The 26,776-nt window shown below is 42.1% G+C and overlaps 1 protein-coding gene across 1 annotated transcript; it reads left to right on the top strand.

Annotated features, from left to right (window-relative positions):
- Window positions 1–3,022: 3,022 nt before the first annotated feature.
- Window positions 3,023–26,104, top strand: CATSPER3 (cation channel sperm associated 3). The gene is made up of 8 exons (XM_073358084.1): window positions 3,023–3,135; window positions 3,824–3,977; window positions 8,424–8,663; window positions 19,602–19,784; window positions 20,207–20,347; window positions 21,152–21,271; window positions 24,401–24,558; window positions 26,002–26,104. The coding sequence occupies exons 1-8, from the start codon at window positions 3,023–3,025 to the stop codon at window positions 26,102–26,104; spliced, it is 1,212 nt and encodes a 403-aa protein (XP_073214185.1).
- Window positions 26,105–26,776: the final 672 nt, after the last annotated feature.

The raw sequence follows: 26,776 nt of genomic DNA, 5'->3' as shown, positions 1-26,776 counted from the left end.
CTTGGTGAGGTAATTAAAGTAGTGATTATAATCACTAGCAGGAGTGCTGGTTTCTGCTATCACAGTGCTATCCTGATGCTATCCTGTACAGTGCTAATATCACCAGGGCCACCAAATGTTCCCCATTCCCACTGGCTTGTGTGTTTGCTCCCACTTTGAGCAGTCATATGATTATACTCAAAGAGAACTGACAGAGATAAGGACATTCTCTTCATCACAGAATATGTATGAAAAGAAAAGTAACCTTTTCCTAAAAAGTTTCTGTGGAATGCCAGAGGCAAAATAGAAAAAAAAATTAAAGAAAGCCTTACAAATGTAAGTAGATGTAAGTGAAAGGATGCAATCATTGGACTTTGCCAGATGAATCAGGAAGATTGGAAGTAAACCCATTCACCGTTGAAACATGTCCATCTGTCTATTAAAAACCAAACTTTTTATAATCCTTCTTATTACTCAATTGTAATGATGGAAAGACTTTGGGGTGGTTGCTAAAGAGAAAGGTGGCTTTTTCTTTTGGTATTTCTTTTAATTATATTTCAGTTTTTGCAGGAATAGCACAGAAGTCTGATAGGCTAATAACAGAATATCCATACCCATTCCCAAGAGCAGACTCCTCCAATTCTGAATTGGGAGAATAAAAGTCTTTTAATTAAACATTGTTGTATTATCATTTCATTCTCCAAACTTGATCTCTGAAACATTTTCTGTTGTGCTGTGATGCCCAGATCTCTATATCTGTTCCGGAGATAGAGATCAGAAGTGGAGGATTAGACAGTATTCAGAATATCTTCAGAGTATAGATTCAGAGGTTTTAAGGCCGGAAGGGACCACTATGATCAACTAGTTTGACCTCCTGTATTACACAGGCAGAGGAATTTTCCTCAAGTGCTTCTTCTATCAAGCCCATAACTTCTGGTGGAACTAGACTATATCTCTTAGAAAGTCCACTCAGTCTTGATTTTGAGAACTTTCAAGTGACAGAATCCATTACATCCATAGATAAATGGTTGCAGTGCTTATTAACCCTCACTGTAATGTGCATCTTATTTCTAGTCTGCATTTGTTTAGCTTCAGCTTCTAGCCATTGGAACTTGTTATCCCTTTGCCTGCTAAATTTAAAGCCCTCTGTTGTGTGAAGTGGGGTTCAATGTGTCCAGGGAAGTGAGTAATGGTAGAAGACATCACTCATACCACTACCTTCTGTGCTGCAGAAATTTGAGATTAGTGTCCCTCTCCTTGCCCTTCTGCCTTATTTTTTAGAAAATATAATTAGACTGAGAGCAGGGGAAAGAGATGGCCCTCTTAAAACTTAAGCATATAAAAATGAGTTATAATTTCCCAACATACTTCTAATGCTTTCAGATTGAGGCTGCTTCTTTTCTTTGAGATAAAGCAATGAAAAATTGAGGAAACGGAGCCATTTGATTGGTGGAATGCTCTTGGGCACCATTCGATTATATTGGTCCTCATTCAGCAAGGTGCTCAAGCACGGGTCTAATTTTAAACTTCAGTTGAATTACTCCTGCTGCAAGTTAGGTCTGCTCTTAACAGTCTTGCTGAATTGCGGCCTTCAGCATATACAAAGAAATCTTTATTTACTATTTGCCTCATTCTTGAATAATAAAAATCCTTCAACAAATTGTTAATGTAAGGCTTGTAAGAGAACCTGGCTGGCATCCAGCAGTAAAAAATGTCTTTCTTCCACTGCTTTAGCTCATCACAAAGCATAAATATTAAAAATGAATGTAATTTCACCTCATTGTGCAAATGTCTGCAGTTTTTAAGAGGATTTTGCCAGGCTGAAATATAAATTAAAATAGAACGAACAGCAAAATTGCTTGCCTGACGTGCTCACATTGTTTTAGAATATTAAAGCATAAAGAATTTTTAAAAACCGCATTTTCTTTCCCCTATTTATGCTAGCTGTTTGCTTTTCTCCCCAGTGAGACAGTGAAACAGGATTAGTTAATTTCACTTTTGTTGCAAATCAGTTTTATGCCCTGGTCCTCCTGCACCAGTGTGGGGATGTGATGATTAAATTGGAAACATGATAGGGAAATGCAGGGCTGGATTAAGGCAATCCAGGGCCATAGACACACTGTGACTTGTAACTCCACCCTTATGGTCATGCCCCTGTGCCATGGTGTGGCAGGTGGGCTTCCTCCTCTGCAGGCTGGGCCAGCAGCATGAGGCCCCTTCTTTCCCCTTGGGACAGCATCAACATTCCCTCATTCAGAGAGGAAGAGGTGGCAGCAGTCCCCCCTCCATGTATCTGGTTGGATGGGTGACTGGATTCACTGCACTCTTCTCCTCCTGCCTACACACAGTCCTCTGCTGGGGTGGTGTTGGCTGGGTCTCGCTGAGTGGCATGTCTTGGAGATAACATTCCATTGAGATGCGTGGGAAAGTTCACACCTTTCAGGCCATCTGCAGACTCAGGCACTCAGTTGGTTACACTTGGGCCACACTTTTCAAACTTTTCTTTATAACTCTGAGGACTAGAAACTTACTAATGAAAGCTGTGGTTTTGATGTAATAATCATCTGGCTCCAGGATCCAGATCCCTAAGCATAGGGCTATAGTGCCTATGGCTTAATCTGGCCCTAAAGAAATATCTTTAAAATCAAACAAAAACTTACACTGAATTAAAAACATTTCTATTAATATTAAATCTGTATGTTCTTTTAAACAATCCCTCTCCCATTTTGTGCCTAAGATGCTGGGCAATGTTAACCCAATGCTGTGTTATATTTTCACAGCAGTGATCGTTTATTGCCTTCTTGCCTTACTGACTCCTCATGAGAGTTTTCATTGGTCCAGCACTTTGTTTCAAGTGCTGACATGTATAATTTTTATGCCTGGAAGTGACCTCATAAAGTGATGATGTCAAATAGAAAATTCCATTCTTTTCTATATAGAGTATTTCCGTTCTCTGTGCGTGGCCTTGTGCACTCTGAGTTACTTAAGGGAATACATAATGCCCACCTACATCTCTTAAACTAAATAATCCGAAAGTGTGAGTATGGAGCCAACAGAATCTTTTCATCAGAGACGACTTGTGTCGAACTTGGTTGTTGAACATTTTAAACCCTCGTCTGATGCTGACATGAAACACACTCTGTTCTGGCGATTCAGGTAAGTACTTGATCAAGTCCTTTTAAAAATGTATTTAATTTTTGATCTACAAAGAAGCTACGAAGAGTCAAATTCATCCTCCATATTACTCTACTGTCACTGGCTGGCACTACCAAGTGATGAATTTGACCATTCTTTCTTTTTGTATTACATTGAAGGCAGAGGATTTTTGCTTTCTGCTTGACTAAATCTTGGTGATTATTTCAGTAAGAGTTTAATGAGGGAGACTGTTCTTAAACATGCATTTAAATTAAATACCAAACAATTTTTGCCCTAGTGCCTTTAAATTGATTGCTAATAAAACTGGGCATCGGCTCATCTGAGTATCCTGGGGAAAAGAATGGGAATTCCTTTGTTGTCTTGGAAGTTTCTGAAAAATACGGAGAGCTTCTCCGTGATTCTGGATTAAAATAAAAATAAAATTTACCACCGAACATGCAAATCTATTTTTAACTCAGAGTAGATTTCACAATGATTAACTACCCCTGAAGGCAAAGGGCTGTATTCTTTGCTAATTCCATTTGTAATCGGTATTAGGGAATGTCTAAAGGGGAGGGGGAGAAATCCACCTTGTGCCTGACCTTGTTCTCTTTGAAGTCATTGGGAAGGAGAATCAGCCTGTCGTTTGCCAGACTCCGAATGGTCCTAGAATTTACCGTATTTTTTTGTCCCTTCAATTGTTTGATAGGAGGTGGGACACTGAATTTTGTGCATATATACGCAGATTACTGCAGAATCCCATGCTCAACTCAGTCATGATAAGCATCATCTCACTCAATGCACTGTTCTTGGCTATGGAGACTAATTATGATATTCAGCTTAATTCTTATGCATATCTGGAGGTAAGGAGCTGGGCAATAAAATGGGTGGTAAGTTCTCCTTTCATTTCACTAGCATCTGCTGAAGATGTAGAAAGTTTTTAAAGTGTGTTTTTTTTCTATCCGTGAATAATTGAGTAGTAAAGTGAAACAAAAATGGGAACCTGCAATACAGAAACCAATATGTGTCCACTTTTCCATGTGCAAACCACACCAGTATCGGCAGATGTTGGGCCAGATCCTCAGCTGATGTAAACTGATGTAGCTCCATTGACACCAGTTTGCATCAGCTGTGGATCTGGTCCAAGGTGCACTGTAAGAAGCGACCTGGGAACTTTGTGAACAGGGACCGCTACCAGGGAGTTTGGGGAGGGAGTTCTCCAGGTGAAGGAGGAGCAAATACGGGACCATTGGGGTAAGTGGCTGTCTGTAGTGTGTGTTTGTGTTTGGGGGTTACTTGCTGTGTGCTGAGCTTGTGTTTGTTTGTTTGTTTTGTTTGAAGGACCTTGTGCTCTGGCCAGCAGTTGGAAGCTGTGAGTTTCTAAACAAGATTTGATATCTAGAAGCCTCTGTTCATTGGCTGAGCCTTAGTCAGGGGGTGGGCTATCAAGAAGGCCAGGGCTTTATAAAGCAGGGAGCTTTACGAACAGGGGCCGCTAACAGGGAGTTTCGAGAGGGAGTTTGGAAGGGGAGTGGGAAGAGGGCAAGGTACACTTGCCATTCTTTAAAACCTTTAAACTATAATCAAAACTTCTTGATTTAAACAAAAACCCTATCTTTAACTTAGGTAGCTGTAGGAGAAAATGCAGGCAGAAGCCCAGCAGCAGGGTGGGGGCTATCCTGTTTATTGCACTCGGTGTAGCATGTATGATTACCTGCCCTGTGGGGGGGTGGTGTATGTGTGCATTCGGTGCAAGGAGCTCCTGGCCCTCAGAGACGTGTACGGGGTTTGGAGGCCAGGGTGGCGGAACTGGAGGAGCTAAGGGAGGCAGAGAGGTATGTTGATGAGGCCTTCCGGGACACTGTAGATTTGTCCCACCGGTCAGACAGCCCCTGCACTGTTAAGGAGGATGAAAGGCCCAGAGAAGGAGAGCAGTCAATGGGAACAGAGGGAAACCTTCCCATAGTTGTGACCCTCCTTCCAGATGATGATGTGGTATCCTCTCACACTGAGGTTACCTCTCCGGGGCGGGGAGGGGGAAGGACTCCAGTCATTAGGAAAAGGCAGGTGTTAGTAATGGGAGATTCGATTACTAGAAACATAGCTGAGTTTGTGATGACTGGGAGAACCGTATGGTGACTTGCCTGCCTGGTGCGAAGGTTGAGGATCTCTCGAGGCATCTAGATAGACTTATGTGTAGTGCTGGGGAAGATCTGGTGGTCGTGGTACATGTAGGTACCAATAACATAGGGAAGGGTAGGAGACACATCCTGGAGGCCAAATTTAGGCTACTAGGAAAGAGACTGAAATCCAGGACCTCTATGGTGGCATTCTCCGAAATGCTTCCAGTTCCACGTGCAGGGCCAGGTAGGCAGGCAGAGCTTCAGAGTCTCAATGCATGGATGAGACGATGGGGTAGAGAGGAGGGGTTTAGATTTATTAGGAACTGGGGAAACTTTTGGGATGGGGGAGCCTGTACAGGAAGGATGGGCTCCACTTAAACCAGAGTGGATCCAGACTGCTGGCACTTAGCATTAAAAAGGTTGCAGAGCAGTTTTTAAACTAAGAGATGGGGGAAAGCCGATTGCTGCAGAGGCGCATGTGGATCGGACAGAGACTTCTCTTAGAGGAGAGTCTATTGTAGAGATTCTCTAGGTTTTAGTCAGGAGGAGAAGATGGAAGAGGATAAAGTATGGGCCAGATCAAACGAGAAACATTCACATAAAGAATCTGACCCATCAGAAAAGGGCAGACAAATAAACAGTGACAAGTTTTTAAAGTGCTTGTACACAAATGCTAGAAGTCTAAATAATAAGATGGGTGAACGAGAATGCCTCATTTAAAGGAGAATATTAATATAATAGGCATCACAGAAACCTGGTGGAGTGAGGACAATCAATGGGACACAATCATTCTGGGGTACAAAATATATCGGAAGGACAGAACAGGTCATGCGGGGGGGGGGAGGTGGAGTGGCACTATATGTGAAAGAAAATGTAGAATCAAATGAAATAAAAATTTTAATGAATCCACATGTTCCATAGAATCTGTATGGATAGTAATTCCATGCTCTAATAAGAATATAACAGTTGGGATCTGTTATCGACCACCTGACCAGGACAGTGATAGTGACCATGAAATGCTAAAGGAGATTAGAAAGGCTATCAAAATAAAGAACTCAATAATACTGGGGGATTTCAATTATCCCCATATTGACTGGGTACATGTCACCTCAGGATGAAATGCAGAGACAAAATTTCTCAATACTTTAAATGACTGCTTCTTGGAGCAGCTGATTCAGGAACCCACAAGGGGAGAGGCAACTCTCGATCTAGTCCTGAGTGGAGCGCAGGATCTGGTCCAAGAGGTAACTATAACAGGACCGCTTGGAAATAGTGACCATAATATAACAACATTTAACATTCCTGTGGTGGGAATAACACCTCAACAGCCCAACACTGTGGCATTTAATTTCAGAAAGGGGAACTATGCAAAAATGAAGAGGTTAGTTAAAGAAATTAAACGGTACAGTGACTAGAGTGAAATCCCTGCAAGCTGCATGGACACTTTTCAAAGACACCCAGATGTGAAAGTAAGCCGGTATGGTACGCCATGCCGGACCTGAGGGTGATTTAAAGGGCCGGGGTTCCAGCCACTGCATTACTCAGGGCTGAGGCTCTGCCCCCAAAGGTTTAAATAAAAAAATCAATCTTATTTTGTTTTCTAAAATTAAATAAATGAATAAACACAGTGGTTGAAGCCCAGTCCCAGTGACTAACCCTACAATAACACTTTGGTGGGTGTGGCTCTGCCCTGGTGAGTAACCCTAGTGTGGCTCTATACTGGGGATGGGGCCAGAGCAAGAAAACCCAGGACAGTGTCAAGCTTCTCAACCATTTATTATTACTGAATTATTTTTTAAAATGTCACGACGGGGTCCTTATAGTTGTTGCCAGTGGTTTTTTTTTAAACCTTAAAACGTTAACACCACTAACTTGAGCTCATATTCAATATTTAGTTTTCATACGGAAAAATACTTATCTCCCACGCACACCTTGATTTTCTTGTCTTACACAAGTCAGCTTCTGTACACAAATCTCTGAGTCTTTATAATGTATCCCAGTAATGTGGAAACCAAAAGACAGGCCTGGCTAACGTCAAGAAGTCCATTCACATCTTGGAAAGTTTTAGAAAACTCTACTTCCAGAAAAAGACCCTGCTCAGGGAAAGGGAGGATGCATCATCTAGAGGTTGGAACATGTGATGAGGTATCAGGAGACTTCAGGTTCTGTCCTTGGCTCTGCCACTGACCTGGGCCAAAACACAACTGCCCCATGCCTCAGTTTCCCCATTTGTACAATATCCTGTGAAGGGATAATACAACTCTCAATAGCAGATAAAAATGGTTTTATGATTAATGACATATTTGGCATTTGTCTGACTCCATTAAATAAACATCTTCATCTCTCTTCAAGATCAGTTTGCACTCTTGATGGCACTCCTACAGTGTGAGGTGGAGTTATGTTATCAAGTTTGACTGGCTCACCCGGGCCCACTGCATGAGGCAGTAGGTGCAGTAGATAAGACAATTTCCCTGGGTGAAACCTATTTTGTTCTGTCAGTTTTAATAGTGTATTAGCAATTGTTCTCATTTCAAGTGAGTATTGTTCTGGGTCCTGTTAGCCAACCCAATTGTTTAGACAAGCGAGAACTATCCTAAGAATTGACTCAGAAGAGGAGGGTGCATAATGGTCCACAAATACATTGGGTGCCATTATAAAAGTGGTATTTACTGCCCTGTGGTATTTATGGTATTCCCTACACTTGGAATGGTAAATTTAACTATGGTAAATGTCCAGTTTCTAGTGTGCTCAGCGTATTTGAAGAGTGAAAACACCAAGGAGGGAGAGGAATTCTGCAGAGTGGTATACGGCAATACAATTAAGAATTATTTTGAGTGGAACATGGCAGTGTAACTAGGAATATTGGGGTGAAATTTAAATTGTTAGGGAAAACTCCCTAACAGTGAGAAGCCTCCAGGTTTCCCAAGAATGTGGATCCATGTTATTTTAGGACATTTAAGTGAGACTGAATGAAACACAAGCAGATGCCCTTTAAGGAGCAGCCTTGTGATGGCAGGAAGAACTAAACGCCTGATTATTTGCATCCCTGTGTATCTCAGAGTAGGGTAGAGCTGGTCGTGAATATAATTCAGGGTATAACAGGAACAACTGAAGGCTCTTTTCTTCTGTAATCAAAGCCCTCTCCTCTCAACGACATGCTCTAGACTCATATTGTTTTCTTTTCAGCTGGCCGATCTGATTATTATATCCATCTACACCACCGAGATTTTGCTGAAGTTTTATGTGGATCCCTTGAATTACTGGAGGAGTGGCTATAACCTGTTTGATGTTATCATACTTCTCATTGCTTACCTCCCATATATCATTGACAAATATGACGTCAAACAGTACAGGACATGGAATATAATTAATGGTTTCCAGGCACTCAAGATTCTGAAGATTATCTCCTACAGCAAAGGCATGAGGGTAAATTGATTATCTATAGTTACAGTGGAAACACACTTCTGATTTTTATATCCAGGCCATTACAATGACACTTGTAAGCAGTCATGGGATAAGAGGGAAGGTTCTCTCATGAATTGGTAACTGGTTAAAAGATAGGAAACAAAAGGTAGGAATAAATGGTCAGTTTTCAGAATGGAGAGAGGTAAATAGTGGTGTGTCCTAGGGGTCTGTACTGGGACCAGTCCTATTCAATATATTCATAAATGATCTGGAAAAAGGGGTCAACAGTGAGGTGGCAAAATTTGCAGATGATACAAACCTACTCAAGATAGTTAAGTCCCAGGCAGACTGCAAAAAGCTACAAAAGGATCTCTCAAAATTGGGTGACTGGGCAACAAAATGGCAGATGAAATTCCATGTTGATAAATTCAAAGTGATGCATTTCCCAAAGTGGTGCATAATCCCAACTGTACGTATAAAATGATGGGGTCTAAATTAGCTGTTACCACTCGAGAGAGATGGTGGAGTCATCTCTGAAAAAAATAGTTCTCTGAAAAAATCCACTCAATGTGCAGCGGTAGTCAAAAAAGCAAACAGAATGTTGGGAATCATTAAGAAAGGGATAAATAATAATACAGAAAATATCATATTGCCTCTATATAAATCCATGGCATGCCCACATCTTGAATACTGCGTGCAGATGTGGTCTCCCCTTCTCAAAAAAGATATACTGGACTTGGAAAAGGTTCAGAAAAGGGCAACAAAAATTATTAGAGGCATGGAATGGCTGCCGCATGAGGAGAGATTAATAAGCCTGGGACTTTTCAGCTTGGAAAAGAGATGACTAAGGGGGGATATGATGGAGGTCTATAAAATCATGACTGGTGTGGAGAAAGTAAATAAAGAAGTGTTATTTACTCATAACACAAGAACTAGGGGCCACCAAATGAAATTAATAGGCAGCAGTTTTAAAACAAACAAAATGAAGTATTTTTTCACACAACGCAGAGTCAACCTGTGGAACTCCTTGCCAGAGGATGTGGTGAAGGCCAAGACACTAACAGGGTTAAAAAAAAGAACTAGATAAGTTCATGAAGGATAGGTCCATCACTGGCTATTAGCCGGGATTGGCAGGGATTGTGTCCCTAGCCTCTGTTTGCGAGATGCTGGGAATGGGCAACAAGGATGGATCACTTGATGATTACCTGTTCTGTTCATTCCCTCTGGGGAACCTGGCATTGGCCACTGTTGGAGGACAGGATATTGGGCGAGATGGACCTTTGGTCTGACCCACTATGTCTGTTCTTATGTTCACTTTCCTTTCTTTTGACTTAAGGTTTTTGTTTAACAACTTTTTTGTTTCTCTTTGGATCACATTCACCCTAAATAACTGATGAGGGCACAGCATAGGAAGAGCAGTCCATCATTCCCTTCTGTTACCTACCCTAGTTGCTTTTCAATCCTAATTTCTGAAATGGCGCTGAACATGAATTATCCTGGGCAACTCTTGCAACTAAACTGTGTTCTGTACCAGTTGAGCTGCAGCCATTGCTGGTACCTGTTGTCAAAACCAGGTAATTTTCTTAGCGTAGACAAGCCTTCATTGCCTGGAGTGGCGGGCAATGCTTAGGGCAGCATGCTCAGGGAGTGGGTGATGTTGCTCCATAAGGAGTCCAATCCACTATTATGGGTCATTGTGATTTGTAATTATTCCCCCTCTTAAATTTAGTGGAGTTTTCAGCAGAGGCTCTGCAGCATTCTGACAGCATTCCATAGGATGCTAAAAGGGTCACTGCACTCATTATTGAACAAAGGCAGGATAAACCGATGAGAGAGCGTCCGCACACAAAGTCGCACTAGTTTAAGTAAATCGATGCAACTTTAGGTGTCGAGTAGGGCTTGGTCTCTAGTTAAAATGTATACCGGCATAGCTGTGTCAGTCAGGGGTGTGAAAAAACCATACCCCCTGACCAACAAACACAGCTATGGCGACAGAAGTGTGCATGTGTAAACATAACTAACATCATTTGGGGATGGAGACCTTCTTACACTCACAGGAAAATTCCTTCTGTTGGTGCATGCTGCATCTACATTAGGGGACTCTGCTGGCCTGGGCTCTGCAGTGTAGAGCTAGCCTAGGTCTCAGTGACATGCTAATCCAATGCCTGTAACATTGTAGTGGAAGTAAAGGCAGGATTGTAGCCCCACCAAATGAATCAGGCTGGAGTCTGAAGCGATTGTGGCTGCTTACAAAGGAGACAGCCTGTGTTTGTATAAACTTCCCAGCTTAAGATGTGCTTCGCTGCTGAGGGAGAGGGATAGAAAAATGAATCAGGACTGTCAGGAGAACTTCAGTGAAGCCTGAATAGACCACCTTATTTGGGAGCCACCTGTCTAAAGAACCCACTCCAAAGTAGCTTGATGAGAACTGAGTACAATTCAGCCCTAACTTAATTAGAAAAATCAATCAATTTTTGTTAGGCCCTAGAGTTTCACTGAATTTTGTTGTCATAGAACTAACCCCTTTAGCGGCTATCGTTGGTGCTGTAACATAGAGGTAGCTGTAACATTTTCAGTGTTCTCTGTATGTTAACTGTGTGTGCTGAACCTTCTCTAATGATATTGGTTGTTACTTGAGTATGTCGGGGGGAGCGGAAGCAATTTAATATTTTTTAGTTTTATAAAGTCCACAGTATGAACATTATTTGCTTTCTGCTTCTCCCGTGTTCAGGAGAGATTTTCCTTGACTTTGTTTCATTTCATCACAGTGCTATGAATGGGAAAAAATAGCTATTAAACAATGTCACACATGCTATCTTAATCCATTTAATCCAGTTTTCTCTCAAGCACCCCATTTCTTACTGAGTTTTCTCTGGACAACCCTGGAGGTTTATTTTTAGTAGGGCGTTAACGTGGGTAGTGACTGCTTAGCTTGCATTTCTGCATGTAATTAATTGATTGGGTAACCCACCAGAAGTGGAACATTTATGGGAATAAGACTCTTATAATGTTCACTTCTGAGCCTTCTTTCCTCTAGTTTGGATAGTAAACTTCAGTGATTGCCAGACTTTTATATGTTAATTATTCAGTGTAGCTGGAAGAGGGGACAAAATTGAGGTATGTGAAATAATGAATGTGTCAGGTGCTGCTATTTATCCTTTCTGATAATACTAGCAAAATGAACAGCAATTTACCTTTTCTAAAAGCTTTTTTTTAAACAATGGTCGATGATTAACTTGCGGAACTCATTGCCACTGGATAAGAGTGACACCAAGGTCTTACCAAGGTTTTAAACAAATAAAATACGGTAACTCCTCACTTAATGTCCTCCTGCTTAATGTTGTTGCAAAGTTACATCACTGCTGAGTTAGGGAACATGCTCGTTTAAAGTTGTGCAATGCTCCCTTATAACGTCGTTTGGCTGCCTGCTCTGTCCACTGCTTGTAAGAGTCTGTGGAAGAGCAGCGACTTTACAAGGGAGCATTGTGCAAGTTCCTCTTCTTCACCTCCTTCTCCCCCTCCCTCCCAGCGCTTCCGCCACCGCCAAACAGCTGTTTGGTGGCGCTTAGGACTTTCTGGGAGGGAGGGGGAGGAGCAGGGAAGCGCTGCGTCTCCACTCCTTCCCCTCCCTCCCAGAAAGTCCTAAGCCTGAAGTGCAGGGGGAGGGGTAGGAGTGGGGAAGCACAGTATCTCTGCTCCTCCCCCTCCCTCCCAGAAAGTCCTAAGCACTGCCAAACAGGTGGATTGGGGGTGGAAAGAGGTGGGCCTGGAGTGGAGCAGGGAAGGGAAGATGCGGGCCTGGAGCATCCCCCGGCAAAGTCAGTGCCTGTTCTTCTCTGGGTAAGCTGCCACTGCTGCTGCGAAGGTACTTCGTAGCATCCTTGCCTACAGTGGGTTGTGCAGGGGCACTTCCCAACCACAGCATAGTACAGTACAGTATCTAATGCCTTTTGTCTGCCCTCCAAAAATGTCCTTGGAACCTAACCCCCCACATTTACATTCAATCTTCTGGGAAAATTGGATTAGGTTCACATCATTTCACTTAAAGTTGCATTTTTCAGGAACATAACTACAGTGTTACGTGAGGAGTTACAGTAAAATAATTTAAGGTAAAACTGGGCACCTAACTCGCATTAGGCACCAAATCTGATTAGGCCCTTTTGAAACTCCCATTAGACACCTATTTGCAACTTTGGGAGCTTAAACAGCTTTGTAAATCTTTCCCTTAGGAGCCTAAGATTTAATGAAAGTCAATGGGACTTAGGTTCCCAAGTCTCTTAAGTACTTTTGAAAATTGTACTCTTGGGCATTTCTATGGATAAGAACATCCAGGTTATAGGATAAAAATGGATAAGGGGTATAAATCCTCATGCTTCAGGGCATAAGCCTGCCACTTCCTATTCCAAGGCAATCAGAAAGATCCTTTATGAGCAGGTTATCCTGTAATTGTCCATCATGGTGTTTCTTGCATCTTCCTCTGAAGTATTTGGTACTGGCTGTTACTGGAGACAGGTTACTCAATGGACAATTGCTCTGATCCCATCTGGCATTTCTTGTGCTTTTAGGGACCGAAACTCTCTGCTAAAAGACATTCTTTGTCAAATATGCAACAATTTGCCCCAGTGGGCTTTGCTGAAGGGGTGCGAGGTTGCTTGTACCTATATGTGTATTATTATGAATTAATTGAAGTCTATATTAGCCTTTAACGGAGGAAACGGTATTTAATACTGAAAACTCAAACATATAACACATTCTTGGCACACATAACTTTATTAATTAAAAGACTCTTTAAAACACACTGCCTTACACCTTGGGGCAATAAATTTCCACCTCGAGGAAATAATTTCCTTGCTGTATTCCGTACAGAGCAGTTCTGTTAGCTGTGATCCCAGTCGTCGTGTAGGCTCCATTTATCCTTATTTCAATTTGAAAATAAACTTTTTAAATGCCAGGTTGTTCCAAAAATCAACTTTCCTGCTTTTTTTTTAAAAATGTATTTGGGATTAATTTCAACATATTTACAGTTTAGGAAGACCACGAGCCACAAGGCTGCGTCTTAATAGCAGAAGGAAAGAGGAATTATTATGGATTTCTGGAAGTATACAGGAACCTCAAGATGTGCCATAGAAACTGAAAATTATTTGATGCTTCTATACAAGGGGCACTTGCTAGACTGCAGTCACCAATGGCATTTTATGGCTCTCTTGTTACCTTCAGCTATGGGTGATTGTCGTTGTTTAGGATCATGTGCACAACCCAAATTTGCTGAACACCATGACATACCTTGGTAAAAATGTCATATTATTTTTGTGTAAATGGCTTTTGTTCCTACTTCCAGACACAGATACAAGAATAAAATTAGGCACTGAGTGCTTGGGACAAACAGGGTTCAGGTGGTGGCTACGTTTCCGTGGACAAAAGATGAAGGTGACCAGTGTGGGTTACCTTGGAAACAATGTCTGTACCCAGTTCTCTGAAATGTGTCATGCTTTATGTCTTTTTGCAGCACTCTACAAGGTGTCCCTTCCTGTAAGAAAGGGCATACAGCTTCTATGTTGAGATGTTGACATGATTTCACACACCTAAGCAGCTGTGACATTCCAGCCAGTAGAGGGCAGTGGTGTTTATGTGAAGGAGGGAAGAATCCTAGAGAGTTGCAATAAATTATAGATGGGACTGGTAGCACTGCCTATTATTCAGGTTGCCCGATACTTCCCATTATGACAGGTTTCAGAGTAGCAGCCGTGTTAGTCTGTATTCGCAAAAAGAAAAGGAGGGCTTGTGGCACCTTAAAGATTAACAAATTTATTTGAGCATAAGCTTTCGTGAGCTACAGCTCACTTCATCGGATGCATCGCCACTGTATTTTCCACTGAATGCATCTGATGAAGTGAGCTGTAGCTCACGAAAGCTTATGCTCAAATAAATTTGTTAGTCTCTAAGGTGCCACAAGTCCTCCTTTTCTTTTTGCCCATTATAACAGTGGTTCTCAACCTTTCCAGACTGCTGTACCCCTTTCAGGAGTCTGATTTGTCTTATGTACCCCCAAGTTACACCTCGCTTAAAAACTACTTGCTTACAATATCAGACAAAAAACTACAAAAGTGTCACGACATACTATTACTGAAAAATTACTTACTTTCTCATTTTTACTATATAATTATAAAATAAATAATTTGGAATATAAATATTGTACTTATATTAAAGTGTATAGTCTATAGAGCAGTATTAACAAGTCATTGTATGAAATTTTAGTTTGTACTGTCTTTGCTAGTGCTTTTTATGTAGCCTTTTGTGAAACCAGGCAAATATCTAAATGAGTTGATGTACCCCCTGGAAGACCTCTGCTTATCCCATGGGTACGCGTACCCCTGGTTGAGAACCACTGCATTATAAGACCCCATTTTCAGTAGATTACTGTATAACTTTGCCAAACTTTAGCCATGCAGGCTGAAATTTTGCATGCTGGGAGTCTGCCTCAGGCTAAATATTTTTGAAAACTTCAGCCAAAATATGTCTGCCATTTCCAAGAACAAGGCTAGGGAAAATACATTGTTTTGCTCATGCTAAAAAAATTCTGGCAACCTGTTCTTTGAAAAGCCCTAGGGCGCCTATGCTTTTGAGCAAGGGCTGTATAGTTAGTGTGGTGGTGGTCTTTATGACAGAGATGAGCCTTTTGCCGTGCCCATGAAATTCTGCCCAAATTATTAGACTTTCTTTGCACATGCTCAGTAGAGATTTCCTAGATTTTTAGCAGCTAAAAACTCCGAATCTTCCCTGAGCAAGCTCCATCCCTTCACAGGTCCTATGTGTGACCGGACTGTGCATGCCCTACCCGACAGAGTGACTGAACGTGCTCCAGCCCAAGGGCTATAGGGGGTCAGCAGGACTTTCCCTGTAATGGTTGCTCCCAGCTGCTCCAGACCAGGGTGGGTCTGGGCATTGGAATTGAGATCAGGGAGCTTGTCTTGCCTGTGTTCTCAGTGACCCCTCCTCCCTCTCCCCTGCTGGCACATTGGCAGCGAGGAAGAGGGGACAAAACAGGACTTGGGGAGGGAAGGAGTAGATGAGACCAAGGAGTCTGGTGAGACGGGGACTGTGGGGAAGAGAAACTGGAACGGGGAATGGCTGGGCAAGAGCCTGGATGGGGAACTGGTATGAGGGAGGGAGCTTGAGGGGGAGGGTAGGCTGGAACGGGATGCTTGTGTGGGAGGGGAGGCTGGGACAGGTTGGGTAAGAAGACAGGAACTGGGAGCCAGTGAAGGAAATGCTGGGAGGGACTGGGAGTCCTTTGGCTGAGGGGGGAACACTGAGATTGATGAGGCAGGGTGGGAGACTGGGACTGGCTGGTCAAGGAGACTAGGAACCATTGGAGCTGTAGTCTTTAATTATAACATCACGTCCTATTTTTTCCCCCAGGACCTCTGCCTCATTCAGGGTGCGTGGCCGCAAGCCTTATTTACTGCAGGCTGTTCAAACCCTGCTCTGAAGACGGGATTGTTGATTTTGCCATGGGCTTTTCTGTGGTGCGCATCACTACAGTATCTTGAGTGCGTCACAAACAACCAACCCCCTGTGAGATGACGGGGTGGTGTTATCCCCATTGCGCAGATAGGGAACCGAGGTACAGACTGATTAGGTAAAAAGTATCCACTAATTTTGTCGGCCCAAACTGAGACACCTAGGACCTGAAATTCCATGGTGTTTAAGATTATCTAGCACTTCATATGTTCAAAGCACAACATCCCATTGACCAGTTGCAACGGTGAGCGCTCAGCACTTCTGCAAATCAGATCCCAGGTATCCTGTTTGACATAGAAAATGCGGGACGCAATATAAGTGACTGTCTGTGAAAAGTTTGGTTTAAGTGACTTGCTCAGCATCCCACAGAAAGTCTGTGGCAGAGGCAGGGATAGAATCCAGTTTTCCAGGGCAGAATTCAACTGCCTTAACTATGAGATCGTCCTTTTTCTTCCTGCAATCCTTTGTCTCATTCACTTCACACCTTCCAACTTGTGCAACAGATAAAGCAGGGGTCTTACAGACAACAGCCTGTTTTACTACACAGCCCTGATTCATCGCCAGAGCAGGTCCATCCTGTGCACTGCATGAGGCAGGGGTCCTATGGAAAAAATTCTATGTGGTCATGTAATTAAGACTGTGTCATAAGCATACACACAATGGTGCCTAATTAAGGTTATGCAAGCAATCTTAACTTTGGCTTTTCCTAACTTCTGAGGGCTTGCTTTTGCAATCTTAATAAAGCTCTTTCTTTTAATATACATTGTTTTGTTTATAATACAGATATATCTTCAAGCATTTTTATGTTGCAGATTGCTTGAAAGTATCTTATAGCTAAATATTGTGTTACTTTTCTCAGATAAAAAAAACAAGGTTGTTTTAACCTTATTGGGCTTTAAATAAGTTATTCTCTTCCTCTGATTCATACTCAGGAAAAAGTAAAACTGAATCCTTTTTAGCTTTATGCAGTATATGGTGTATGAGCAACGTTTAGGACTTCATAGATAATGACCAGCACTTCAGTTTGCAATCAGGAGTAATTAGCAACTAGTGCAGAGCCAGCAATGCAGAATATTGTTTGCTCTTCTTTACTTAAAAGGTGAGTAGCAGCATTCTGCACTAGCTGAGGCTTTTCAGTGGCTGCAGCAGGATGGCAGGGCTCTGTCAGCAAATATTAGAGCCCTACATGAAACAGTTGATGTTCTGCTGACTCATTGTGGTAGGTGCATCCAGGCAGAACATCAGTGGGAGTGGCCATCTAGAAATTGGGAATTAGTGGAGATCCTGGAGGGAATCTTTAGCAAAAGCCAAGGTCAGGAAAGCTCAGACTGAGGTTTCTGGTGTGTTCTTCTCTTTGTTACCCATAAAGCCAAACTGCACAAAAGAAGCAAGTTTGGACCTTAACTCCAGGTCTGTGTAGTCTGTTGACACAGCATTTAAAACACCAGTAGCTGGTTTATGCTATCTCTCTCACTATTGCTATCATTGTTGGAGCTGCCAGTCAAAAATTTTAGGGAAAAAGGCTAGTGTGGATGCTGCTCTCACCTTAAAAAGGGTCAGCATCTTATCACATCTGACCTGGATGGAAGCTAGCTGCATGAAACGCAATCCACATAAAATGGAGGTGATGCCTAGTGCCAGAAGGAAACATCTGGAGGAGGGTGCGACTGCTTCCTAAATTATTGACATGAGTATATATTTCTTCGTGCAGACAAGGCTTAGGAAAACCTGGAACTATCCACCAGGGGAAATCCTTAATCCATCATAACAAGATTAACTATTTGGCAATCATAAGGGATTGGAAAACACATTTTACATTAGCTTTGCACAAACCTCTTAACAGGAAGTGCCACCTCAACGGATCAACTGGGTAAATTATGGAATTTTAACTTGAGATGCTTGAGACATTGTCTAAAAAAGGAACTGATAAATGGATAGTCCCTGAACCAGTGTACTGCATGAGACCCTCTGGCATTAGCACATTTTTCATAATCAGGGGAAATCATCAAATCCATTCATTAGCCGGTGTCTGGAGTAATATAACATTGGTGCAAGAGGCTGTGTGTAGTTTTCTGCAACCTAGAGTTAATAGAAATGTTTGCAATTTGGCAGAGATCCATTACCAATGGTCTGACTTAAGCTGTATTCCCAAATCAGTACACATTAGTTCCTAAGAGCGCCTTGTGTACATATTGATGTCATTCATAGGATTTGTTTTGTCTCTCAGGCTGTTCCTGCCTAGTGAACCCCTGGTTTTCAGTGATTTCTTAACTTGTGCAATACACGGGGGTTACAATAGTGGAAAAGACCAGTGGCCCATCTGACACCCTGACTCTGATCAAGCAGTATTGGACGCATCTAGTCAACTATACAATGGTGATGGGGGTGGGAATTTCTTCCTGACCCCAGTTCATGAGCAGACTCTAAACTGAAGCATGAGGATTGATAGCTCTTGTAATTTTTATCCAACTAATTTAATACAGAGGTTGTTCTTACAAAGTGTCTAATCTTTTATGAACATAGTCTATTACTCTGTTAATATTGTGCGGCAGTGTACCCAACAATGTAATTAAAAGAGGTACGAAAAATTGTTTTTTTTAAAATGTGCTCCTTTTGAATTGATTGAGTGTTCTTGGTTGTTTTAAAGGACACCACAAAGCTCCTTAATTTTTCATCTTTCCACTTATTTATACATTTGTCTTGCTTAATAGTAGAATAAACAAAATGAATGGTAAAAGGATTGTGGACTGCATGGCTGTTAGCTAGAAAACATGAAAGGTTGCAGTTCAGAAGGAGGGATGATGAGACCTTGACCTTCCAGCAGCTGGACTCTTGAGATGATAATGAATAATACTCAGCACTTCTATAGTGCCTTTTGTTCCAAGACACCAAAGCATTTAAACATGAATGAATGAAGATTTACAACACCCCGTCCTAAGGTGTAATGGGGAGTCAGTGACTGAACTGGGAATAGAACCCCTAATTCCATAGTCCCAGTCCCAGGCTCTCACCTGTAGGCAATACTTCCTTACTGCTGACAAGTAGAAAGGACTCTCCTGTAGTTCAAGAGGAAGAACTGTGCCGGTAATGGCCACACATGATCAGGACCTCGATTTTTCAATGGCTCACTTTACAGAGACAGGTTTCAGAGTAACAGCCGTGTTAGTCTGTATTCGCAAAAAGAAAAGGAGTACTTGTGGCACCTTAGAGACTAACCAATTTATTTGAGCATGAGCTTTCGTGAGCTACAGCTCACCACCTCCCCCAGCACAGCACCCTGGGGGATTGGCTCAGAACAGGCTCAAAGGGAAGAGTGCCACCTACCGAATCACCGACACCACTTTCTGTGCCGTTATGTGAATCAAACGAGCATTTTCTGTCCTATAGAGCTGCTTGTCTCCACTCTAAACTGCACACATTTGGTTTTCTCTATTGCAGAGTTTGATAGCAGCTCTAGGCCAGACTGTGAAGACTGTGATCTATGTCCTTATCTTGCTGTTCCTGTTAATGTTTATCTTTGCCATTTTGGGTTACGGATTGTACGGAGACCCTGAAACCGGAGACAGTAAAAACTGGGGCAACCTAGCATCTGCCCTTTTCACTCTCTTCAGTTTAGTAACGGTAATTTCTGCTGTCCTTTCCATTTTATGTCTGCCTGTTATAGAAACTATTGTAAGTAATCATTACCTTTGATTTTGGTCAGGATGTTGGGGAAGTCATTTAATTAAACCGTGATTGTTCTCAGCATTAAAGGTGGTGGGAGTTGTTCCCTGGGTTTTATTTAATGTCAGGTGGTTGTGAAAATTCAGTTTGATGGATAGATTCATTTTTCTGGTATTAAAGTTTCAGAGGGGAAAGCTTGTTGAGCTGACAACAATGCGATATTTTGTAGCTTTCATATGGCATCTGAGTCTGGAACTCGAAGCAACTGGGGGAAAACTGAGTTCAGTTTAAAAAAGAGAGAAAGAGAGAGGGATTTAATCTGGTCTGTGAGACAAGCTGTGGTTTGGAACTAACTGATCAGAGATTCAATACATTTTCAGGTTGATGGCTGGACGGACTTACAGGATGAATTAGACAAACGTGGTTTTAGTGCCAGCCGAGCCTTCACAATAGTGTTCATCTTGCTGGGGTTCTTTTTGTTTTTCAATATGTCTATTGGAGTTGTGATTATGAATATCCAGGTAAGCTGGGTTTCCCTTATTCTTTGTGTGTCTCTAACTACAGGGCCATTTATCTGAAAACTAGCGTGTGCACCTTTTGAAAGCTGGCTTTTTCACACTGCTGGAGACCGAAGTCCTCTGTCCACTGCATGGGAGCAAAATACCTTCCCCACATAACCCTGCTAGTTTGCCTCAAACCGGAAGGGAGCATCTTCAAGGGAGAATGGTAGTGAATTCACTGTTCCCATTTAGGGTCAGTCCTAGGCCTAAGTACAACAGGCAGCTGTACAGTGCCCTAGCCCTTGTCCGTGTCATGCAGAGACAAATGGAGCCAGCCAGAAACTCTCCATCCTCACTCCGCTGCTAAATCTCTCCTGTCCTTCCAGTCCTATCAGCTGCCAACACCTCCCATATATGAGCATAAGGGAAGTTTGCCTGAAGCGCCACACACTGCAACAGAATGAAGGGCAAATTTGTGTCCATTTAAATTCATGGCCTCCTGTAGGATTTCTTGCAGCTTCCCCTGAAGCATCTGGTACAGGCCACTGCTGGAAACAGGATACTGACGTAGACGGACCGCTGCTCCAATTTGTTATGGCCATTCCTATGTTCCTGGGTCATCCTGGGAGAAACCATTAGCAAGGGTGCCAACTGTGAGGTTGAAATCTGCTAGACTGACCCTACTAAACTCAGCAGGTGGTAACAGCTTTGTTGCTACCAGTTTGGGCTGGATTTAGATCAGTGACTTAAAGGCGAAAGTGTCTCTGATTAATTGCGAGTCATCCAGTTAAGACCATTTAACATACACTGTTTTGGTATTTATAGGACTCCACTCAGAATTATGAACGAGAGTTTAAAGCAGAAAAACAAGCTGCTCTTCAGGCTAAAAAACAGGCCATGTTACAAAGACAACAGGAAGAAGTAAACATGCTAATGCACCAGCAGGTAGATGCACTGAATTGTTTTTACTTGAAGTTTATTGAACAGCGTAAGTATTACAAACAAATGTAAGATACAGTTTAGTGATGCAAGACAACATAGAGTTATCTTCAATATAGGACTTTATAGTCATTTATCTCACAGAAGCAATTTTCTAAACTTTTTCACCGTTTGAAATAAGCCAGGCCCTAGACCTTCATCTGTATCCTTTGATAAGTTCATGTGTGTGTATATATATATGTGTGTGTGTGTGTATATACATATTTCATTTTGAATCTTCTATTTAAGAAAAAAAATTCAGAGTGGAAAACTCCCCATAATATTTAAAATAATAATAATTTCCAAAATGGATTCCCACTGCTGTTTTTTTCTGAAATATTTCTGCATTGTTCCAATGTTATTAACTGTAGGTCAGTTTGTATTATAATGGTATCTCCATGCTGTGGATTTATTCCTCAGTAACCATATATTTCTTTTGATTTGTTAAGGTCTATGGGCACCATTTAGAAACCCACTAGAATCGGGTCACAGGCACCTTTGAAAGATGACTTAGGTTATGTCTACACTCTCCCACAGATTGGACTACAGGGGATGTGAATAGCAGTGCAAACCAAAGTGCTGCATTGTAAACCTCCCCCCCGCCCATGTGAGAGATACAGATGCGAACTTGAAGGTTCCTAGTTTGCGTTAGTGTAGTCCTGTTTGAAGAGAACTACTTTTCCGCAAACTAGGAACCTGTTAGTTTGTGGTGTGTCCCCCGGGAGAGGTACAGTGCAGCACTCTGGTGTGCACTGCTATTCACATTCCCGTAATCCAAACTGTGAGACAGTGTAGACAAGTCCTTACTCAAAATCAGCTTTCTTCCAGTTCTTTAAGCAGAAATATCATTTTCCATGTCTAACACTCAGTCCAGGTTTTGACAGGTTTCAGAGTAACAGCCGTGTTAGTCTGTATTCACAAAAAGAAAAGGAGTACTTGTGGCACCTTAGAGACTAACCAATTTATTTGAGCATAAGCTTTCGTGAGCTACAGCTCACTTCATCAGATGCATACTGTGGAAATCCAGGTTTTCTCACAACAGAACCACTAACCCAGGAAACTATCCTTGCAACAAAGCCCGTTCCCAACTGTGCCCACATATCTATTTAGGGGACACCATCACAGGGCCTAATAACATCAGCCACACTATCAGAGGCTCGTTCACCTGCACATCCACCAATGTGATATATGCCATCATGTGCCAGCAATGCCCCTCTGCCATGTACATTGGTCAAACTGGACAGTCTCTATGTAAAAGAATAAATGGACACAAATCAGATGTCAAGAATTATAACATTCATAAACCAGTTGGAGAACCCTTCAATCTCTCTGGTCACGCAATCACAGACATGAAAGTTGCGATATTACAACAAAAAAACTTCAAATCCAGACTCCAGTGAGAGACTGTTGAATTGGAATTCATTTGCAAATTGGATACAATTAACTTAGGCTTGAATAGAGACTGGGAGTGACTAAGTCATTATGCAAGGTAACCTATTTCCCCTTGTTTTTTCCTACCCCCCCTCCTCAGACGTTCTTGTTAAACCTGGATTTGTGCTGGAAATGGCCCACCTTGATTATCATACGCATTGTAAGGAGAATGGTCACTTTAGATAAGCTATTACCAGCAGGAGAGTGGGTTTGTGTGTGTGTGTGGGCGGGGGAGAAAACCTGGATTTGTGCTGGAAATGGCTCAACTTGATTATCATACACATTGTAAGGAAAGTGATCACTTTAGATAAGCTATTACCAGCAGGAGAGTGGGGTGGGGGAGGTATTTTTTCATGCTTTGTGTGTATAAAAAGATCTTCTACACTTTCCACAGCATGCATCCGATGAAGTGAGCTGTAGCTCATGAAAGCTTATGCTCAAATAAATTGGTTAGTCTCTAAGGTGCCACAAGTACTCAGTCCATTACGTTTTTCTAAAGTCTGGTTTTGTGAACTTGAAATTCATGTAATGTATAATGTTGATTTTTTTACTCTGACAATTTTTGAAAATGAAGCTGATTTGATATAATTGTAAACTCTGCTACTTCAGTGTAGATGATTGGAATAATCTGACTGCCTGTCCCCTGCCATCCCTTCTGCTCATTCTCATTATTATCAGATATAATTTAAATGTAATGCCGACAGACCCTGGTCATCGGCAGGTGGGATCAAACCTGGGACCTCATTTTTCTCTCTCTCTCGTGGTCTCGGTGCTACTAGATGGGACAGAACACCACCCCCAGGAGGTGTGTGGGTTACATAAACCGCTCAGTTGCTGGTGCTCTAACCTTTCGGTATAAAGTAATTGATTCAAGTTCTCTAGTGGGTGACTGATTTAAGGTTAATGATTTCGGTTCCATCCAGTATCCACTGCGGATGTGAACTATTATAGGACCAATCTCTTTGGATGAGACCCTGAACTGCTGTCCCCTCTGCCAGATCTGGTAGTTGTTGATGTGCAAGACAAAGCTCCTATGACACTTCTGAAAAGAAGTAACTTTGGCATCCTGGCCGAGGTTCTCTCTGGGTATGTCTACACTGCAGCTGGGAGCTCCGCTTGAGCTAGCATACTACAAATAGCTGTGTGCTTGTTGCTACACTGGCAGAGGCTCGGGCGAGCAACCTGGGCTCAGACTCAGGGGGTCAGGTCAGTCTGAGCTTGGGGGGGCAACATTCACCCTGCAGTTTTTAGTGCACTGGCTCAAGCCGAGTGAATGCTGCCCTGTCTGCTTGGACTGTGAGGCTTGCTCCAAGCTGCAATGTAGACATACCCCCATGCATTTTAAAAACAAAAGTTATAGGCCAAATTTCCAGCCCCTCTACCAGTTTTGCATATCCCCTTTTAATACTCATGAAACCAGGCACTCCTCATGCATGTTGCCAGAGCAATTGGCTGTGTGTGCAAAGCTGGGTGAGCAAAACTGGAGGTCAGGGTTGAAAGCCCTGGGTAAGTTATTGCTGGCCTAAGGCTCCATCTGTCTCCATGGTCCCTGCACTGCTATCATCTTTCATAAAGCTCCTTAAGATACCTGGAGAATGAAAATCCCTGTATAAAAACCCATTCTATTTTGATAATGTGTTTTCCTGGGATATTTTTTCACATTAGAAAACCAGTGAATATAAAACCTTCAGTGAATTGGTGGAGGACTTTAAAAAGACATTACATCATTCTGATCCTATGGTCTTAGAAGATTTTTGTGCCAGTGTCCCATTTATTGATCTTTATTTGACATCCCTCGATCTTCAGGATAACACAGTGTATAGGTAGGTAACGTAGGTGTAAAGAAACAGAGACCAAGATGCTAGAAATCTTAAAAATGTGCATTTGAGTTCTTGTTTTCTTTCTTTGGATTAAATACAGGCCATCCTTTTGGCATGGTTACTGGAGAGTCTGCGACCGATTAGTCTCGTTGGGTGAAAGAGCTGCAGATCTCTGAATGTGAGGGCACAATTAAAGACATTTGACCTAACTGAAGCTAATTGTCAGTGTTTACAGGCCAAAGCTTACAGAAGCTTTGATAGGCTGTTGCTAAAGTCCAACAGTCTTGGATATTCCATGGATGGTTAAAGCTGTGTTATGCAATGGCACTGTGGTAACACTGACCTTCCCCTCACCTTTGCAGATCTCTTGCTCTAGGTTCTGAGGTCTGCTGCAGATGATGGTGCTTCTCTGTTCTATGCAAATAGTCTGTAGAGTGCTGATACTTATTTCTGGTACTAAGTTATTGCAACAGAATGCCTTCCGATGCAGGCACAATGCTTTGCCGTGCTGGGGATCTGAGTTTGGTTCCTAACCTTGGTCCTTCATATTTGAGTCTGAGAGCTCTGCAAAGGCACTTTGGTAACAAAGCCATGGTATTATGGCATCAGGTATTATGGTCTTTGGCGACACACATACAGAGCATAGGGCCTGGAATTCAGGGGCTTGTGCTCCAAAACAACTTGAGCTAAAGGAGAAGCTATGAGATGAGAGTATCATTAAGTAGCTCTCTTTATGAGACAGCCACAAAGCGATCTCAAACCCTTGAGCAGATTTGACATTCCATTCAGTAGAGGGCAGCGGTACGTATACACACTGGCCAATACATTTGCAGGCTCCCCCACCAGTTCCCTGCCCTCCACCCCAGGAAAGAGCGTAAGGAAGGAGAGGAGTACCCCAGATGTCACTGTAACCTCCCAGGGTGAAGGCATGCAGTGTTAATGAGGAGATCTTGGAGGGATGTCCAGCCCTACTCTTTCATTGATGGGAAAGCTATCATGATGTGGTCCTGTGTGGGATGGAGCGAGTAGGAAATGGAAATACTCAGTACCTGGCAAGTGAAGAGGCCTCTACTGGGGAGGATGAAAAGAGAATGCACACACGAAATAATGCTAAAACCCAGAAAAAGCCTGCAGAAAATTTGACTGTATAATGGGACCTGATTTGTCATCTGTTACTACAGCAAGATTTGGATTTCTTTGGAGATGGAGTAAGAAATCTTTCTTCATTGTTTTGCACATAACCACCCTCAAAGAGCTGATTATCCAATTATTGTTCATCATTCTTTTTATCTTCTTAAATGAACAGTGAAAGCTCAGATTAGTTGAAGAGACAATAGTTCCACGTATACGTTTTTCACTCTGCGCTTCACATTTTCCATTACATTTGAATGCTCTGAAATCATAATCTGCTATTATTTCAGCCATGCTCTTATCTTCTCCCTGTAGGTTACAAGAACTCTATTATGAACTTGTTGGCACGTTGAACACCATCTTGGAAGACGTAAGAGAAAAATCCAGGCTGCCCCCTGAGAATGATACGAAGAGTTAAATGTTCTAGCATAGAAAATATGATGCTTTGCCATTGTAAAAAGCATTGTTTAAAAACAGAGCATAAATATACATAAATAAAAATAACTCCGAATAGATTTACTTCCCCCTTCGATAACTTACTATAGAGTGTCTCCTTATAATAATACTGCACACTAACGCAGTACCTTTGATTAGAGGCAGTGTGGACTAATGGATAGAATGCTTGCCTGGAATTCAGAAGACCTGGGTTTTATTCTCAGCTCTGTGACTCACCTGCTGCGTGACCAAAGGCAAGTCACGTCACTGCTCTGTGCCTCAGTTTCCCCATCTGTAAAATGGAGATACTAACCTCCTTTGTAAAGCACTTTGAGATCTACTGAAGAAAAGCACCAGATAAGAGCTGGGTAATATTATTATTATTTATTTATTTATGGACCTCAACATGCCCTATAAATATTGATTTAGATATTATTATTGTGCATTTCCATTTTAGGGATGGGGAAGCTGACAGGCAGAGAGATTTAAGGGTCTGAGGCTTTCTGGAAAGTTTGTGGCAAACCTGAAATTAGATCCCCTTCTCTTGATTCCCAGTCTAGTGCTTTAGCTGCCAGATCATCCTTCTTATCCTTATAATTCAAAGTATCCGTGAGCTAACGTAGGGACAATGCTAAACGAAGCATTTGAAACATAC

Source organism: Lepidochelys kempii, chromosome 8, assembly GCF_965140285.1.
Source record: "Lepidochelys kempii isolate rLepKem1 chromosome 8, rLepKem1.hap1, whole genome shotgun sequence".
NCBI classification, from domain to species: domain Eukaryota; kingdom Metazoa; phylum Chordata; order Testudines; family Cheloniidae; genus Lepidochelys; species Lepidochelys kempii.
Note: the sequence above shows the minus strand (reverse complement) of the source record. Positions and strands in the feature narration are given on the sequence as shown.